General features: G+C 37.0%; 1 protein-coding gene across 1 annotated transcript; it reads right to left on the bottom strand.

Moving 5' to 3' along the window:
- Positions 1 to 1098: 1098 nt before the first annotated feature.
- Positions 1099 to 16712, bottom strand: LOC135196202 (uncharacterized). The gene is made up of 11 exons (XM_064222809.1): positions 16579 to 16712; positions 9349 to 9477; positions 7870 to 8018; positions 6931 to 7080; positions 6375 to 6543; positions 5830 to 5910; positions 5428 to 5570; positions 4374 to 4523; positions 3148 to 3307; positions 2476 to 2526; positions 1099 to 1403 (listed from the first exon to the last, which is right to left on the bottom strand). Exons 2-11 carry the CDS (start codon positions 9452 to 9454, stop codon positions 1216 to 1218), a joined length of 1347 nt encoding a protein of 448 aa, XP_064078879.1. The 5' UTR covers positions 9455 to 9477; positions 16579 to 16712; the 3' UTR covers positions 1099 to 1215.
- Between the last annotated feature and the right edge of the window lie 3727 nt (positions 16713 to 20439).

Raw genomic sequence — 20439 nt, 5'->3', positions numbered from 1 at the left:
AATCTATATTTATAATTCTAAAAATTTTTTACAGGAAGAATAATTGTGTCAGTAATTGAAGGCTGCAAATGGCAGCCTCATTCCTGAACGTTTTGAAGATGTCAATGAAACTATAAGAATAAGCGTTTTCTTGAGCAGGTAAAATGCAAAGACTACCATGGCAAATTAAAAGAAATGGTGCATGTTCAAAATTGGTCGAAAAATCAAAGGAGACTAATTATTCTCCAGTTAACAAGGACAGCATATTTATCCATGGTAATAAACCATATATGCAAGTAATATAGCGAAGTAATGTAAAACAAGAATAGGCCTATTTGCGCGTATTCATGATTATGCATCATGTACGTGATTCACTTTTAAAATGAGAACAAAGCACTATTCAACTCAGTAATAGAATGAAATAAAACAATAGTAGATTATAAATGTTCATTCATTGTTAACATCATATATCAACAAAGAATAACAACCACTCCTTCACTGGACAGTTTTTTATAATTTTTTTAAAGAAGTTTATTACTTTTCGTTGCTATTAATAAGCCAACCATTGACATAGCATCGTCTGTTAACGCCATGGCTGCTGCAGAGAACTACGGGAAAAGCAGTGTACCGTTATTGGTGAAGGTCTGCCTGCACAGGTAAACCTACACATACCTGCACGTTAGTGGCGGCCTATAGCAAATATCATACATACAACATAAACACAAAGCCAATGAGACGGAACATACGAATATCTTGTCTAACCAATGGGGCGAAGAAAATAAAACAGAAGAGAAGTAACACTGTCGGGCTTCACTCCAAGGGAGGAGACAGGCTTGGTTTTAAAGCATGACGGTAATGATGCTAGACGTTCAAGATGGCTATCATTGCTATTCACATATGGAAGCCTTCGTATATATTTTTCTATCTATTTATACAAAACAGAGACAGTTGCTCTCCATGAAAGTGAAAAAAAGAGAGATAATTTTGAAATCCTAAAGGCTAAGAGGAAAGAATAGAGTAAACCCACTTGTTATCTGAAGACCACTAAAGGCTCCGTTTTTGTAGCCACAAAACGGGACTGTTTAATGATGTAATTCTAAAGTTCTGGATAAAAAACAATTTCTAAATAGATAGTTTTATTGTTATCATTATTATTATCATAATTATTATTATTGTTAATCTTATTAGCTTAACTATTCATAGTTCAAGTTCAACCCTTCCTCGTTACTTCTTGTACTAATGTTGTTGTTGGGCATCTTCCTGGAGCTGGTAGGAAGACTGGGCGCCGCCTTTCTTGCACTTCGTCGTGTAGCAGTAATAGACCAGAGCGATGACCAGGATGACGATGATGATCGCCAAGATGATGGCTATGACTCGCAAGACGTGTGAGTCATCACGAGCGTCATCTGGAGCGACGGTCGTTTCTGTAGTCAAAGATGGAGAAAGAAGCAGTCAGTGACGACAACCTACTTTTGCATTCTCTGTACTTTGTGCATACATGTGCAGTAAGTGTAAAGTCGGGTCTAGCAATGAAACATGAATATCAAACGCATAAGACAATAATCTGCCAAAACTAAAGTGACAAATGTAGATAAATCAACAACATAAAAAGGAAAGAAGGTCCTCTTATGATTCATAGTTTGAATATACAAGGTAGTAAATTAAAACGGACTTTCAGTTGAATGTATATATACACACTTATTTTCAAAATACCCAATGCGTATATTTCACGAACTCTCCTTTTTTCGACCTCAGTCTTATTACTTGAGCTTGCGGAATTTCTAAAATGCGGATCCGAGTAGTTCCTCCAAGCAGGGCAGACAAACCTCCGACAGTTTTAATACTACCAAAAATAGCTTTCATTGATTCCTCTGTTTCATAAACCTTCTTTCGCATCAATGGCTGAGAACTGAAACCCTTCGACCTAACAACGTTTTGGGTTTAGGATGTAGCATGTCCTGGTAGGATGACATTATATGCCTGGGTAAGTCTTTCTCAGATGCCATATTATGTGCTTCTCAGCGTAACTGCTTCGGGTTCATACATGACTTATTTCTTGTACGAGGTAATATTTCCTTCCTCGGGTAGGTCCTTCAGATACTTCTCTTAAGATAATAGCATAAGAATTTTTCGTCTTAACATATGACTTAGTTCTTAATTTACTGCCAATTTTAAATCAGCTCAATGCTTTAAAAGGTCTCATCCCTTTTCCTAATTTAAAATATTGTTTAGGACATTGCTCTCAGGAACTTCTCGACAGCATGCCTCCTGCATTTTCTCGCCACCATTGAAAATGTCAGCTTAATCTACATCTTTTGAGAAGGTATGTGGGTGATATCTACGAAGACTGAACACGCTTTTTGTAGCCTTTCCCGTATCGAGTTAGCTCCAGAAATAATCAAGTAAACTGAATGGTCCTATAAGTTTAAGGAAATACCCACAAAGCATAAGTTCAAAAACTGCTGGATTAAATGAATTTCTGTTTTGCTAACTCACCTCCAATGGGCGCAGCTGTGAAGTGAATGTTAGTAGTCGTTTCGCCAGCGTCTGTTGAAGAAATAAGAAAACATTGCAACTGAAACTTAAGCATTATGAACAAGAAGCCGTATAAAAATCAAAACTAATTTCGGGCATGACTAAGACTTTTATATGGAAATGATCGTGAACAATTCAGCAAGATCTGTGAATACAGAGGGAGAATTGAAAATCTAGCTTTCGAACAAAACCACTATCCCTACTCCAACATGAAATGTTCACTTCTTGTACAGTCATGTAAGAGAATCAAAACTGCTGGGGTAGTTACAATACATTTGTTAATAATACATTTTCTGTGTTTGTTTATGACTAATTTCACTGTCATTAGCAATACCTTTAGTGCAATATAATATTCAAAGCTAAAAGGGTACAGTGTTACTGAATGGCCTTGAAAGTCAATACCTTCATCTCTGAAGTCAAATATACAAACCATTTTATTAAGATATCATTTGAATATTTCAGATGGAGAATTCCTTCCACTAAGGTCAGGTATAAAGAGCCCATGGCGTTTTCATTGGTATACTACGTGTGATTTATACATTAATCATTATTTGAATGTTTTATGGAAAATACTGATGATCATTCATTTCTTGAAGTCTGCAGTTTTACCTACTACTGAAATCTCCCACTCACCATCGCAGTAAATGTTGACTCTGATGACACTGTCAGTCCCTCTAGAATTGCCGGAGATGCCTGCCGTTGCTAGGATGGATACTGCGGCGTACTCGTCATCTGGGCCGAAGGACATACCTTTGCCCATAAGGTCAAAGTGTGTGTTGACTTGAAAAGTCACCTGGAATCGGTGAAGATTAAGAAGATGCTTATAATTTTTTTTCGTTTAGAAAAGATTGGTCTCCTACCTGCTAAAAGTAAACGTAGTTTCACTATAAACAGATTTTAGGATATCATCACAGACTCTTTCATTAGTATGTTGGAAATATAAATATGTTGGAGAAGAAAATTGAAGCACTAGAACAGGAAAACAATTAATCTGTGTTATCAGCGCAGGTGTGGTGTCTGCTTTATATACCTGACTGTGGCGGCTATTTAATAGCTTGAAGATCATGGGAAGCACCACTTCAAATTAACATGAAATTTCAACCGTAGCAAGCATTCTTAATGATTCACAAAATTATCCCCCCAGCTCCCGCCCCCGCCCCCACCCACAACACAAAAATTATGATGTACTACCATAATTTTTTTTGGGGGGGAGGGGGGAGTGGATAATTTTGAATCATTAAGAATGCTTGCTACGGTTGAAATTTCATGTTAATTTGAAGTGGTGCTCCCCATGATCTTCAAGCTATTGAATAGCCACCACAGTCAGGTAAAGCAGACATCATATTTCCGCTGATAATTGGCATTTATATAGTGTCTGTCGGAATGTGCATCTAATAGACACTGAGTAGATACGTTCATCTAAAGTATTTACTCTGGGTTAATGGCATTTTTTCTTACATAAAAGAAAATTTGCTTTGCAATTTGCGGGATGTCAATTTTTATGGTCATTTAAATATCAGCTAGCATCAGAATGCGCTTTATAATCGTCGAAATTCTAACACCACCACAAATGGCTGACGTCAAGAAGAGAGTCAACATTGTAGGCAGTAAACGAATGTCTATTACTGGACTTTTGGTTTACACCAGCAATGCTTCATATGTTGTTGATATGTAGCTTTCGTTGCGCTGCAATGCTCTAGAGTCCACTCTGCCTTGAAGGATGGAACTTCGAACATATGTTTCAGCATCAGTGGAAAAAACTGAAACAAAGGATCATCAAACTTGGTGTCAGATGATCTGAACCAACTGCCTGTCTCTCTGCGGAGGATTGAAGCCAAAGTTCCTTCCAAGGATCCTACCTGTCCTTGGTTGCGAGACACCGTCACGTAGTTCCATTTGTTGGCCATGAGGCTGTCCGACCCCTTGACACCACCGGCATCGACCATGTCGCAATGAGTCCCGTCAGGGCTGCATTTCTGGACCTCTGTCATGGACCCATCGATAGTAGCCTGTTAGTGAGATAAAAAAGACATTAGAAAGTAATATAATAAATGCCCACAAATTTTGATCCTACGTGAAGTTCATCATTAAAATGGAAACCATTTGAAACACTGTAATTCTGCTTTGAATAATTGTCTGCGCTGTACTTAAATATATTTTTTCTTGAATTATGTGAGACAATATGTATCTGCACCAGTTTAGAAAAAAAGTAAGTTTAATTTTTTACGGTAGGAAGCAAATATTACAGTTCATGTGAGCAAACCCAAATTCCATAGAAGCTATGAGAATTGGCCTTTATGTTACACACCTCAGAAGCGATTATAAAATTGCACAATTGCCTAAAGCTACTGACTTAGTTTTATGCACTGGCGAATAAGGAAGTTGACACGGCAGAAAACCACCGGTGATCATTATACTCTACTTATTTTTGCAATGGATACATGCTTTTTAGCCTTGTGTCAGAAAACTCCCTCCTCTAAGAAGTGATTGGAAAACTAAGCTAATATCACCAGATTTCATTTCAGTCTTAGAAAGTCAATGGAAAGAAGGAATTGCCATTTGGTGGATCCTGTTTCAAAGAAAACACGATTTAACTATTACCAGTTTTGTTATTATTGAGGTAATTGTGTGTTCGCCTATCTTGCAATTTTTATTCAAGTACTAACTTAAAAAGGGAATGAAACATTACCACAGTGTCAGTATTTTCACTTATTCCCTTTAAATTTCAGAATTCAACTGTCTAGCATTCAGCCATTCCTCGGTCCTGAAAAATGTGAAAAAAATTCTTGCATAGTGACCAACAAAGACAGAGAAGAAACCAAAATGCAAACGCAGACCTGCCTATCTGCTAAGCATCAGGAAACTTCTGGAATGGAACGACATTATGACGGGAATATTCCAAAGCATTCTTACCTGATATAATTTGCTTCTGAACGACACCTTTATCTGAATGGAAGGGGTGGATGGGAGAACTGCCATGACGAGTTTTTCTTCCAGTTGAATCCCTTCCAAGGGTTGGCTTTCGGTTACTTGATGGACTGGACAGGTCTCGAAAGCTGCAAAGCAAAAGAAATCGTTAGAAGGCAATGAACGTTCAGCTCACTCAAACTGATTTCTGAGCTGATCATATGAAAAGGACAAGGTCTAAAGAGTGTCAAATGTCTAACAAAGAGTACTAAGAAGTCATAACTACAAGGCTAAGTTGTGCAAAGCATCATCAGTGAGTGACGCATTAACACTGGAATCACATTGCACCAGATACCAGTGATCAATTGATCTTAATGATACAAAAATCAGGAAACAGCATAAACTTACGTTCTGGCTGTGGCTGCTGAGTAACTACTTCGGGACCACGTGGTTCCATCGTCACCTCTTCGATTTCAGGGGAGTGGGTCTCTGCAAGATATATTTGTCTGTCACCATGTCTTCTTTATTACTTTTATTCTTATGGTGTGGTAAGTTATATGAACGTCTGCTGGCGAGGTATAGATGTGTGCCTCTAGAGATATAAAATTAGCTTTTATTTGAAAAAGAATGTGTGCTGAATATCAAGTTTTAAGAAACCTGATTATGATAAGGAGGCTTACTGATGAATTCCATGTAAGTTAATAATGTTTTATTTTGTACAGTTTTGCTCAAAAGATATACTAGACAGGATGCAAAGTCACGGAAAAGGTGACATCAAGAAAACAATGTTTGTTAAATGTATTTGAGAAAAATCTTCGAGAACAGCATTTGAAAGCAAGAACATTGCACACAAATACTAAAATAAAATCAACAGTAAGCCGTGGTCGAGAATTCTAATGTCAAGTAATCAGCCATCCCAAAACATGCGAGATCTTCATGAGAGGGAGACTCACCATTACAGTAAAGATTGACAAGCAGAGAGTAACCGGAAATCTGCGCTGAAAGGAGAGACACCTTTACGTTGGAGTGCGCATGCCCGCCTTTCGATTTTTGGGGATTTTCCCAGACCACAGACTGGAGCGTTTGCGTGAGGCTTTTCTTCTGGTTGACAGAGACTGTGATCTGCAAATATTGACAATAAATATACATGAATGCTGAAGCGTATCTTAATTAGATATTTAATGAAGGAATGTAAGGTAAATTTTTCTTTGTTTATGCTGGACCGCTTATCTTATACGTGCCCTACTTAAGTCAGGTTCTTCCAAGCATAAGGTTAAGATATCTTAGGCAACAGAACAATTTTTCTGTTATGCCATTTTGCGGTTAGTATTTTCTAAAGGCTAATCTGTTTAAACTGTCACAGATTTTCTTTTTGATGTATGAAGCTACGAAATGACTTGGATTAACGACACTTTGCTTCTATTATACCCCATTGTGTTGCCCGAGCAAAATCGTGATCGCTTTATACTATAGTCTTAAAGTACTCGTCTGCTCTGAACCACAACTTACTGTGGTTCCTTCGAGGGTGACGTTGATTCTGTTCCACTGGTTAGCGTTGAGTAAGTTGGCTGCTTTTGCAATTTCCTCTTGCATAACCTGGCAGTGCTCTCGATCCAAATCGCACTGTTGAAAACTGAGACTGGCGCCTTCCACTACCGCCTGGAATGAAAAGGACGAACTTGGTTTGCATTTATCCATTAATTTGGAATTGAGCGGATGCAGGCATGCATACACATATTATAGAGAGACGATCACAATTGCAATACCTCCACACAGGGAAGATACATATTCATATCAATGAAACATAACACAGCCATAATGTTTTATAATAAACGACCTCTTTCTTTTTTCTTTTAACCTTCGACGATATGACAATATTGTTTCCTTTTTTATTTACAGACATCTTAATTATTCTATGAATATGTATGAACAGGTATTGTAATTATATTGAACATGCACTGGGATAAAATATTAAATTCATAGGTGATTTTTAGCAAAAAGAAAAGTCAATTAGGTCAGGCTATTCGGCCTTTCTCACAATTAAATTGAAAGGATTAAAGAAAAGGGCAAATTCGGTACGTTAAAAAGGAATCTCTGTTGCATGAAAAATATGTGCACTTGGTTTTAACTATATACTCTTTCAACACAAAAAAGCATACATCACCTATATAGAATTAATCTTCTATGTCACATAGCTGCAGCTATAGCACATATTTTTCCCGACTCATTTTAATGATGAAGCTTTTATAATGAGTTATAGTGTCAAAGTATGTCAATTCATGGGTCACAAAATTTACTCGTGACAGATCTGCCCTCCTAAATATCTCGCCTTTCATGTCCTGGTATTAATGTATGCCGGGTTTCTTTTAACTGACGGGGTACTGCCTTCATGCGGAAGTTGAAAGGTCAACTATTTTATGAACAGAAAACAATTTCCGTGCTTCTTACCTGGTAAACCATCTCAGAGGAGACCGTTATGTCGAAGACAACGGCTGGGTGGCTGGGATTGACTTGGAATGTCAAAGAACGGTCCAAAGCAACAACGTGGCTAGAGTATACGTCCTCACCAACGGAGTAGCTAGGACATCCTGGATATGCTATTGGGAAGACATGAAAAGAAAATCAAGATTTCACAGCATTTAGTTTCATGATTGACAATTAAGATGATTTTTTATTTACAATAAACAAAGCTTTCAAGATTTATTTTTGGGATTTCTTTTTTTGTAACGAACAGACCGTTATTATTCTGGAGCGTATATATGTATATATATATATATATATATATATATATATATATATATATATATATATATATATATATATAATAAGTGTGTGTGTGTGTGTGTGTGTGTGTGTGTGTATATATCATACACAAAAGATTACGAAGATAAGAGGCGTGTCTGTGGGATCATTCAGTCAGCTCTTCACCGTGGAAGTAAAATGTGGATGTTGGACAATAATGAAAGAAAATAATTAAATCCGGAGTAGATCGAGGGAATAGATATAAGATTAGAGCGTCCTTAATGAGCAGGAAACGTGAGATGATGCATGAAAGTGGGTAGGAAGACCGTCACGCTGGTTAAAACTGTGGAAATGTTTCCACAATGGGTTCTTCTTAATTCAGCAGTTAAAGCACTTTGTGACTGTGCTTGATACATTGCTTTCTCTCAATCTGTCTCTTACTCTGGGAAATGGTTTATTGGTGGAGATAAAGAGCACAAATGCATTCCAATCAAATGCCCTTTTCCCCTTTGCAGGAGATTTTACCAGAAAGTGACGCCCTTCTGGTTTCTCAGCGAGTCTTTTTGGCCCCTCGCCTTTTTATTTTGACTTCAGCAGGAACTTGCGCCCATTTAGAGCTGGCTGGATTTGTGGGCCTTAAGTCATCTATGGTGTTAGTAATCTTAAGCTTAACTGAGCTTAGCTCAACTCTGATTTTCGCAAGAACGACTTAACTTTTCTCTCTGAGTAAAAGAGCAGTATCCTTAAAAAAAAAGTAAATAAAACTTATTGCATTTTAGAAACTTAGCTTTTCAGCCTTTTTATTTCATAATATGTGCTACTTGGAGAATTTGTGTTTATGTTGTTACAGAAGAACTGTAGATACAAGAATTAAATGGGTTATGAAAAACTAACGTTACCTGCTGTTGACAGAAGTGGACAGAAAAACAGCAAGTAGGTTTGTTCCATTTATCATCTTTTATTGTACTTCATTTCCAGCTTCAATCACACTGACCCATAAAACTGGCTCTATTCCAGCCCTCCAGTTACGAAGCAAAAAAAACAGTAAATGATATTTATTTAAGAGAATCTGAGCTAGATGAGCACCATACTGACAGGTGCCTATATAGGTTCGAAATGTTCAGTCAAATTTGCGACCTCTGTTAGGGCTAGTCAAACTTGCTGAAGACAAACTGAAATACTTACGGAGTACTGTCTTCGTCTTTATCTGAGTAACAGGATTGGAGAAACACACTTGTGTTGTCACGAGAAGCACACAGATTAAACGTCCTGAAAATGCCGAGACACCCATTGTGACTGCGTGAGGAGACACACCTGCAAAGGAGACAAATTTATAAATTAGCGAATTTTAGCGTATGTGTGCGTGCGTATGTCTGTATACATCTAGTTTCAGGAAATCTGGAATATTTCTTATGAAATCAAATTATTATTAACACTGATTATGCGACAAAAGAAAAGTTTGAAGTGATATTCTCTTTAGACATTAAAGATCTGATCTATTAGCTGGTCAGAATAACAAAATTCTGTATAAGATATGATATGATTTATTTTATCTTTAGCTTATATAGCATAATAATTAATCTATAAAGAGGCGCACATTTTATTTATATATATATATATATATATATATTTATATATATATATATATACTAGCTGACCAACCTGGCACTGCCTGGGTAATCTCTGAATAACAACCGATAAACTCTCTCTCTCTCTCCCGTTCCTGTTAAGATAGTTGCTTCAGTTACATTGCCCAGCACTTTTGACCGTTTACATGTCACCACTTCTCGTCCCCCATTCCTATTAGGATTGAACTTGGACCTGAAGGGCATCAGGAGTGTCTCTGTTCATCCCAGCGACCTCGAAAACTATGGATTAGACTAATATCTGTAGTTTTCGGTTATTTTTAAATGTCACCACCTTCCCACCCTTCTCATGCCCCCCTTCCTATCAGGGTTGAACTTGGACCTTAAAGGGCATTGAGTGTCACTCTTCATATCAGTGATCTCAAAATCTATGGATTAGACACTAAACTAATACCTGTCGTTTTCAGTTATTTTACAGCCTCCCTCCTACCCATTATCAATCCTCTTCCTATCAAGGGATGACTTGGGCCTTAAACATTTGGAGTGTCACTATTAATTTCAACGACCTTGAGAGCTATGGATTAGACACTAATATCTGCAATTTTTTATTATTTTGCATGCCACCCCTTCCACCCCTCTCACTCCCTGAACTTGGACTTAAAGGGCATCATGAGTGTCACTATTCTTCTCAGTTACTTCAAAAAGTGTGGATTAGACTAGGGGTGGGCAAACTTTTCAGTGCAGGGGCAACATTAAAAACTCACAATTTTATAGGGCAACATAGTATATTAAACAAATAATTAATGCTTAAAATAGACAAAATAAAAGGCTTTTAAAGAAATATGCAATTAATTTTTATTACTTGTCAAAGATTCACACTAAATGTATTTGAAATACAAATTAACTCTGAAAACAATTTTTATAACAGTTTACGGGGGCTGCATGCGACCCGCTGGCCGTAGTTTGCCCACACTTGGATTAGACACTAAAAGCTGTCATTTTCTGGAATGCTGGAATGTCACTACTGGAAAGGAGGGAGAGTCAAGATATAAGAAGACTGTGTATTATATGTAATGTCAAGGAGAAGGCTAGAGAAGCTCGTCTGAGATACTATGGCCATGTAATAAGAAGAGAGTACGTAGAACCAACCAAGAGAGCTAAGAACATTCCAGTGATGGGGAGGAGGAGTGTTGGGGGCCGTCAGTAGATCAGATGGATGGATGAGGTGAGGAGGGATATGGGTGAGGTGGAACTGGGGGAAGATGATGCAAGGAATCGAAATAGATGGAAAAAGTTGACTCGAGCAGTCGACCCTGCTATACAGTGGGATTGATAAGGTCGAAAGAGATGAAGATCTGTCATTTTCTGTCATTTTTATGTCACCCCCTTCTCACCCCACTCCCTATTGCGGCTGAACTTGGACTTAAGGGCATCGGGAGTATCGCTATTCTTCTCAGCAACATAAAAAAACTATGGATTAGACACTAATATCTGTTGTTTTTAGCTATTTTTACATTTTAACCCGTTCCCACACCCCCTTACCCAACCAACGGTCGGATTTTAATTCTGTTTCAGTTAACTTTTCCTGGTTTGATATTGACTTATGTTTAAAATCTCATCAAAATCGGTCAAGAAATGTGGATCTGAATAGCGTTCTTACAGACAGACAAACAGACATTTTTCTGTTATCATATATATATAGTATATATATATATATTATTATATAAATATTTTATATACATATATATCTACATATGACATATATATATATATATATATAATGATATAATATATATAATTTTATATATATATATAATATGATTATAATCACTTTAGCACGTGATTCGTTTATCACACATATCCACAGGTAAAAAATAATAGACAGGGTGTAGGTCCTGACCGGTTTCGGCTTTATTTTGATACATAGTATTAGAATTCACAAGTATATATACTACAGAGGCAGTACTGACGAACATACACACAACCGTTTGAGACTGCAGATCCACCCACAGGCAGGTGTCAAGGTAGGAGTGGCTTTTAAAAATCATTTGGCTAAAATTTACAATAAATTCTCAAGGGATACTACCGATTAGGGTACCCACCAGACAACAAGTCCACACCTGACAGGGAGGCGGGGTTGGACATCTCATTACCACTACTGCCCCCTTACTGTGTTTACAAATATAATAATCCTAGTTCCATACATCTCTACTGCATACCTTAAAATTCAAACAGTTTACAAATTTCTTTTGATATTAAAGGATCAAGTTTATACATGCCTTGACTGATGTTCATATTACTATTGTAACTTTCTTTTATAAAACTAGTGGTAATGAGATGTCCAACCCCGCCTCCCTGACACCTGTCAGGTGTGGACTTGTTGTCTGGTGGGTACCCTAATCGGTAGTATCCCTTGAGAATTTATTGTAAATTTTAGCCAAATGATTTTTGAAAGCTACTCCCACCTTGTACACCTGCCTGTGGGTGGATCTGCAGTCTCAAACGGTTGTGTGTATGTTCGTCAGTACTGTCTCTGTAGTATATATACTTGTGAATTCTAATACTATGTATCAGTCCTTTGTCAATGGCTTGAAAATAAAGCCGAAACCGGTCAGGACCTACACCCTGTCTATTATTTTCCACCTGTGGATATATATATATATAATATATATGTATGTGTGTGTGTGTTTGTATATATATATATATATATATATATATATATATATATATATATAGAATATGAGTCTAGCCATTATTAACTACAAGATTTATGAAATTCATCACAGTGTTTACTATATAGATTTGGCAATCATAAGAAAAAAAATATGGTGTATCATATGGAAACTGAGTTAAGAATATCAGAAAAAATAGAAAAAATTACCATACTAAGAATATTGTGAGGGATTTTACTCTACTGTTACTTTACTTGCGAATTATCGGCTTACTGGCCCTAACCCCTCACCGCACCTGTAGGCGTTTTTAAGTCATATCCGGACCCCTGAAGGCTCTCTCTGTCTCAGTCTCTAATTGAGCAATCAACATGTAATAACAGTAAGTCTAATCGGCAACAGCGATGTAGCTATCATTATCTCTTGTTCTTCAAAGTAAAAGGCGGTGATTACATCTCTCAAATTGTTATCATTGAAGACAAAATGGTTTAATTGTAAGAATGAATGAATGAAAAACACATCCTATGCGCACATTTCTATTGTATGCGTTTTTGTATATGGTAATAAAAACACGCACGAGCCGAAAGATACCTATGAAGTGAGAAATAAACATTGAATACATAGGCTGCAGGCACTGAGTTCGCTGCAAGATGCAAGAAAATGATTTACTTCCTGCTAACGAGAAAATTACTGAATTTTGATATACAACAAAAATGCAAATTCAAGTAATTCCTAATGAAGTAATCTTCAGGACACTGACAATTAGCTACTTTACTCCGTGGCTATGGAACCAACAGTCGGTTTCCGACTTTCCAAAGGTAAGTATCCGACAGCTACTGTTATCGCGAGAACTTGTGCTTTATCTAGTGTAACAGGGACGTTTACCGGTCACAATTTTGCCGTATTAGCTATGGAAGGGGATGGGGAGGGGGGTTGTGGTTGGTATCGTTACCTTTTAAGTCGTAAAATGTTTAATCTTTTTCTGTTATGGGATCCGATAAAATACACGCGCATGTGTATTAAAAACTGTCGGTGCAATAACAAAAATATTTCCCTAAATGTCGGATACATAGCTTTGTCGGTTCCATAGCCGCACCGATTATATTTTAACCGTTAGAAATAAGTACCACAGTCATCGAGGGCTAGTTATCATACAGAGAAAATAGCATGCATTAAAAGATGGATTTCCATTTACATACTTTAACAAAATTAACTGATCTACGATAATTTAATAAAAAAAAATGTAAATAAATATTTCTGGGGTGGGAGGAGCAACAGCCCGGGAGGGGCCCCGAACCAAGGCAATGCCCATGGAAAGACACCAAAAAACCAGAATACCTTTAGAAACTTAACGGGTGAATCGTTTTCTTTGAATTAACTTTCAATAGTAGAAAACGTACCAAAATAAAATACATAAACTACCTTAGATTATAAGCACCAATTACTGAAAAGAATTTCAAAACATTGGGCTGTTGAGGGTTAGCATTAAAAAAGAGAAGAAAAAACAAAAGAGATAAGTATGATGATTCATATACAGGGTACATAGATTTAAGCGTTATATTGGCAAAACTACATTTTTTTTTATATCCGAACAACAACATTCTGTATTATTGTAAAGAGAGAGAGAGAGAGAGAGAGAGAGAGAGAGAGAGAGAGAGAGAGAGAGACCCATTTTTACCAAAAGGTGAAACATCATCATCATCACCTTAAATGCCACATTACGCAAAGGCCTCTGAAATTTCTTCACTCACGTCTTTCCGGCGCCTAATTATCAAATCTCCGGTCATTTCCAGTCTCCCTTCTCTTAGTTCTCATTCAAGTAGTTCTGGGTTTTCCGACTCTTATGATATCCACAGGAAATCAGCTCACATTATCACGTGCCATTCTCCCATAAAGGACATCCGTAATTTCCATTATGGTGCTCTTTCTTATTGAGCTTGATTCTTAAATCGACAAAATCTTTCAGATATAATTTCATTTTGCTGCTAAGTTTCGTGGCCATTTACAAAACAGATCATACTGGACTTATAATCTTACTTTCAGATCTGATCAGTGCCTGAGTTTCACATCCTATTTCAGCTGACCATTGTTTGATTTGAAAAAAAAAATTCTTTTACTAAATTTCAGTTCAAGATAATCTGTAATGGATATCTTTGTTCCTAAATGTTGGAAGGTATCTATGTCTCCTAAATATTTGGAAGATTCAACCTCTTTAGGCAAGGAATGATGCAAGAAGTTAGAGAACGCATTGAAAATTGGGAGTAAATTTGTGGGATAAATATTTAAATGTAACACGGGTAAGGTAATGGAGATGAATGGAAGCCAAGAAGACGGAACAGTGAATGTTAATAAGGATCTTAGCAGAATGGAAGCCATTGATTCCTACCAGTATTTGGAAGCAAATGTAATGAAAATGATAGGATGAGAGAAGAAAATTTAATGATTAATGAAGAATGTGAAGAATGCAGTCTTGGAGTGTGTCCAGCTACCTCGCATTCCTGGAAGTGAATTGTGGACTTGTGAATGAAGAAAAGAGATCAAAGCTGATAAGATGCACTGTATGTGAATTGCAAGAGGAACTGAAAGGTGAAAAATAAAGAGATAAGTAGCTGGAGAGGTAAAATGATCAGTAGGGATTAAAGGCTGGATCAAAGTAGTGAAAGATGGTTGTTCATGTGGAAGGAATGGAGGATGATTGGTTGATGAAAAGAGTGTTTAGTAGGGAAATGTTAGAGGAAGAATTGATGGGTGGATGAAAGGAGAGAAAGAGGTACCGGGAAAGAAAGGTCAGTCTATAGGGGATTTAATGTGCTGCTAATAACCTTTATGTACAAATTAAGTAATGTACAAAATAAGTAATGGTGTGGGAATTTTCTATAAAAGGCGATTCACCAACAATCCAGCATCTTGGGTATGAATTTGGCATTGTTGCTGTGTTGGTTTTTCTCTAAAGTCACTCCCTAGATTGGGAAATGGAGAAGATCCCCCCGCCCCCGGCAAAAAAAAAAAAAAAAAAAACTTTAAATTAAGCATTTTCAGCCTTGGTGATTTCTCTCATCGCAGATGAAAATGGCATCGTAAAAGGTTTACACGAAAAAAAATCAGCTCTCTCTCTCTCTCTCTCTCTCTCTCTCTCTCTCTCTCTCTCTCTCTCTCTCTCTCTCTCTGTGTTTCGTTGCGTAATCTGGCTTCGCATTTGAAACTACAAATTTGTCACTTCGTTTCGATCGGGCATTGTATGACGCATCCCTTTTTAGTACGGTGCGGATGTTTCCTCGAATACATAACATGACTCGAATATTACTCACAGACTTATGTGTCAATCTCCTCTCAATTCTCTTAAGAGAGTGGACTTTCATTACGGCATTTTTATTCGTCGTTTTACTTTCCATGAAATTGTTTGATATCCTTTTATTTATTTAGATATTTATCCTACAAAATATCTCATCCCACGGAACACAACGAATGAATCAGTCAACAACTGGTCCTGATGAGGACGGGAAAGCTTCGTCTTACAGCAACCAAAATACCAGAATACACCTTAATCAGTGGAATTCCCAGTACACTTCTCACAGAGAGAGAGAGAGAGAGAGAGAGAGAGAGAGAGAGAGAGAGAGAGAGAGATTAGTTTTTAGTTGTGATTTGGTCATACTGTCTTAAGAAGGGTCTGACAGAGAAAGAGAGAGTTCTAGGCGAATGAAAATATTTAGTTTCTAGTTGTGATTTGGTCATAATAAGGAAGGTTCTGAGAGAGAGAGAGAGAGAGAGAGAGAGAGAGAGAGAGAGAGAGAGAGAGAGAGAGAGAGAGAGAGAGATTTGTAAGTGAATGCAAGTATTTAGTTTTTAATTGTGATTTGGTCATAGTAAACAGGGATCTGAAAGAGAGAGAGAGAGAGAGAGAGAGAGAGAGAGAGAGAGAGAGAGAGAGAGAGAGAGAGAGCATTATAAAGTAAATTTTGATTTCAATGTGGTACTACTGTTTCATCTGTTTGCAACGAAATACATAGGATCATGAGTGAAATGCACCTTAATAGAAGACGTGTATGCACAAAAGTCCTCGGTGTTCGAGTTTCACTCCTGTGATATATGTTTGTTTTGATGAAAAATCTTATAAAACTCACCAAGAGCGAAGTCAACACTTCCAAAGACTTCTAACTTACCTTTTATTAAGTACGAGTAAATCCAACTTCAGCGATAAAATGAAGAAGAGAAACGGAGACGTCCACTCACAAGCTGTTGATAGCCGATAATGCTTTAGAATTACTCGAGTCTCGAGCAATAGATATTTGTTGTTTCCGGATCGGAAATGATGTCATAAGTTCAGCCCTGACGTCACTAAGTTTGTGTGACTCACTCAAGATAATGAACAAAACATTGTTACCATCATTTGTACCACAGAGTGCAACTACTAAACCGTTTTCTGGCTAAATCACTATACAGCGTAAAATGCAATGTGAAAAGTTTGATTAGTCTTAAGAAATCCAGAAAAAACTCTGATGACGTCATAAGTGCGTCATCGGGTAACGGTGCCGCCGAGGGATGTAGGACTCCACTGCGCGTGCGGGCATCAGATGGCGAAATTTTCTTACCTGTAAATCTAGGGGATGCTGTTAAAACCCACAGGTAGAATTCTCGAGTAAAGAGAAATGATGAGGATATCACCAGGTCATAAAGTCAGAGCCTTTTTAGGCTCGAATCTACTTAGAACTGAAGTAAAAAAAAGAAAAAAAAAACTCATATCCAGATTTGTTACAAGAATATTTGTATGTAACAAATAAAAATTCCAAACAAAAGGCTTTCTTTTTGTTACAGAAAATATTATCACTTACACAAATATAAATGATAAATACACTAATATAATGTTTGGATAAGCATCACAATTAGTTTGGTAATGAAAGCTGCTTTATTTCTGTTAACATCAGAGAACAATTCTCTGTCTGTCTGTCTGTCTGTCTGTCTGTCTCTCTCTCTCTCTCTCTCTCTCTCTCTCTTAACTTAAACTAGGATGGAATAATGGAATTCAGGTAGTATTGAAAGTTAATGGTTCATATATATACAGTGAAATGTTTGTTGTTTGACTGACTGAGCTAACTTTTAAAGTTATTATCTTATGAAGACGAATAAATATTGATCTGATTTAGGCTGCCTTACGTTTCGATTATACAGACAAATAAAAAAAAATACACATCGTATATTCTTTGACTCTCTTCAGTATTCTAAATAAATAAGTACAGCATCATCCGCTAGCCTCATCCATTCCACACTCCATTCACAATGATACACAAGATCTTGAATTGATATGGAAATAACTCTCCGTTGTCTCAGACCCATTTCCATACAAAACAAGTCAAATACCCACCTACATACACTCGTTATATACTCTTCACTTCCATCATCAAAAACTCCGAACGCTTTCAGTATCTTATTTTCTTTTCCATACTTTCTCACAACCCTTAATTAACATTACCTCTCTAGTTTTTTCTAATATCAACTTTTCCAAGTTCTATGCATTCCACTTACAGGATTTTACCTTTACTTTCAAAGTGACTGTATAACTGTTCCGTAATAAACACTTGCTCGCTCCAGGCATACTATTCCTTGTCTAAATCAACACATTGCTTCCTCTATCAACCATCTATATTACTTTATCAATGAAAACTGTACCATCCCCGTAGTGTATTAGTGTCATCAGTGTACCTCACATGGTGCACTGTAGGCCTTACTAAAGGTTGTCCGAAGCGTCCCTTCGGCTCCTGGCTGCATTCGCCTTTTAGCCTTTTACTTCATCTCCATTCCGCTTTCTTTCTTCAGTCTTTTTGTCCAGCCTCTCTATTCCCCTCCCTTAGTTTTTTTTAATGTCTTAAGCATTGAATGGCTGTAAGTGCACCAGTGTTTGGTTTTATACCGAATTTTCATAAATTTCCTACCGTTCAATCTCCATGGTATACTAATGAGTGATATACCTCTTCAATTTTTACATTTGTCTTTATCATCTTTATCTTTACCCTTGGAACATTTATTACTATCACTTATCCCTTCAAAAGGCTTCCATAATCCACATACGTTGAAAACTACGGCAGCCACTCAAGCATACTACACTATTACCATTGTACCAAAACATCTCACAGGCATCTCATTAACCTCTGGAGGGTTTCCATTATTCGGCCTCCCGATTGTCATTCTTGCAGGATCAGCGGTCACACCCAAAAACATTTTCCACTTGACACCAGCCCTTCCCACTTTATTTTTAAACAAACACTTCATTTCTTTTATCGTTTTCCTTCAGCAAATCTTCAAGATGCTCACCTCATTGACAGAGGACTGCAATCACTTCGGAAAGCATTTTTTTCTTTATCTTTTGTTCTGAGGTCCATTTTTTTTACTTCCTCTCTGCATTTACTTCCCCGTAGAACAACTTTGAATTCTTTTCAAAGTTTCTGTTCATTTTCTCTCTTCATAATTCATTACCTGCCTTTTTTCTTTCTCTCTTTCCTCTTGACTATCCTATCGATCCTCCTGTATGGGTGCACTTCATCTTTGCTTTTAGCAGGCAACTGCAGCTTACATTATCTCATTTTTTCCTTCAATATACCTCTTACATCCCCATCCCAACACTTTCTTATCACACTTATTTACGTCTACGTTTACTGTCCTTTCTTAGACCTGTCATGTCACTCCATGCATAATGGGACAGAACAGTCATAGGAATATTGAACACCTTATCATAGAAACTTTTGATCGCTCTCAACAACTCATCTTCTACATTATGCATTATTAACCCCCTCCTTATTGCCTCTCGGGTACTTTCGTCACAAATATGATATATCTATTACTTATATCACCTGTAATAATAAGTAAATAATCATTGAACAAATCTAACAATGAATTGAATACCATTTTTCGAAGCAATTATATCTGTGCACATAGACACACACACCCATATATATATATATATATATATATATATATATATATATATATATATATATATATATATATATATGATTGGTCTCGTGTCAGTGCATCATATGATTTCATGTCTTATTATTATCAACTCCAATTTTCATCGGTATGGTGAATCTTATTTTGTATATCAAGGAAACTCGTCTCCTAAAGGTGTTCTAGTAACCAGGCTAATGTATCTAATCGTCCTTGATAAAGATTAAACTTACCGTTGTGGTAGATGTCCCAGTTGCCTTATTTGCATTCCGTAAATGCCGTAAACACAGTAAGTACAGCAAAAAAGTTATAGAGTATAAATACTAGTCCGATGTAAGACGCAGTATGAACATTTCATTTATTAATAAAAATGATTGACCAAGTTTTTAACCTTTAAGAGTAGGGGTAAAAATTCATCATGCAGCACTCAAGGCAGGATAAACTTACTTTGAGGTCGGCCAAAAAAAAAAAAAAGAAAATCAATGGAAAGAGGAAGATATGCAAATGCACATGGCGTAAGAAAAAAAAAATTGAATTGAATATCCATTTTTATCATCTAAAATTCAACAAATCTAATTCGATAGTCAAGATTTATCTATGATTACTAAATTGCATCTGGTGACTGTCCATTTTATCCCGATATGACTGTACCAACTGTCCCAGTTATCCATATATTACAGGAGTGACTGCCTCTTTTATCCATATATTACTGTCCCATTTATCCAAATGTTACTGTGGTTATTGTCCCTTTTATCCAGATATTGCTCTGCTGACTTTACCTTTTATCCAGGTATACTGTGCTGAAAGTCCCTTTTACTCAGGTATTACTGTGCTGACTGTCCCTTTTATCCAGCTATTGCTGTGGTGAATGTCCCTTTTATCCAGGTATTACTGTGCTGACTGTCCCTTTTACCCTGGTATTACTGTGCTGACTATCCCTTTGATCAAAGTATTACTATGGTGACTGCCCCATTGGCCCAGGCATTTTTGTTTTGCCTGTCCCTATTATTCAGGTATTGCTGTGGAGATTTTCCATGTTATCCAGACACTAACTGACCAACCCAGCGCTGCCCCGGGAAAAC

This window comes from Macrobrachium nipponense, chromosome 17, assembly GCF_015104395.2.
Source record: "Macrobrachium nipponense isolate FS-2020 chromosome 17, ASM1510439v2, whole genome shotgun sequence".
Classification (NCBI taxonomy): domain Eukaryota; kingdom Metazoa; phylum Arthropoda; class Malacostraca; order Decapoda; family Palaemonidae; genus Macrobrachium; species Macrobrachium nipponense.
This window is presented reverse-complemented; position numbering and strand designations above follow the sequence as displayed.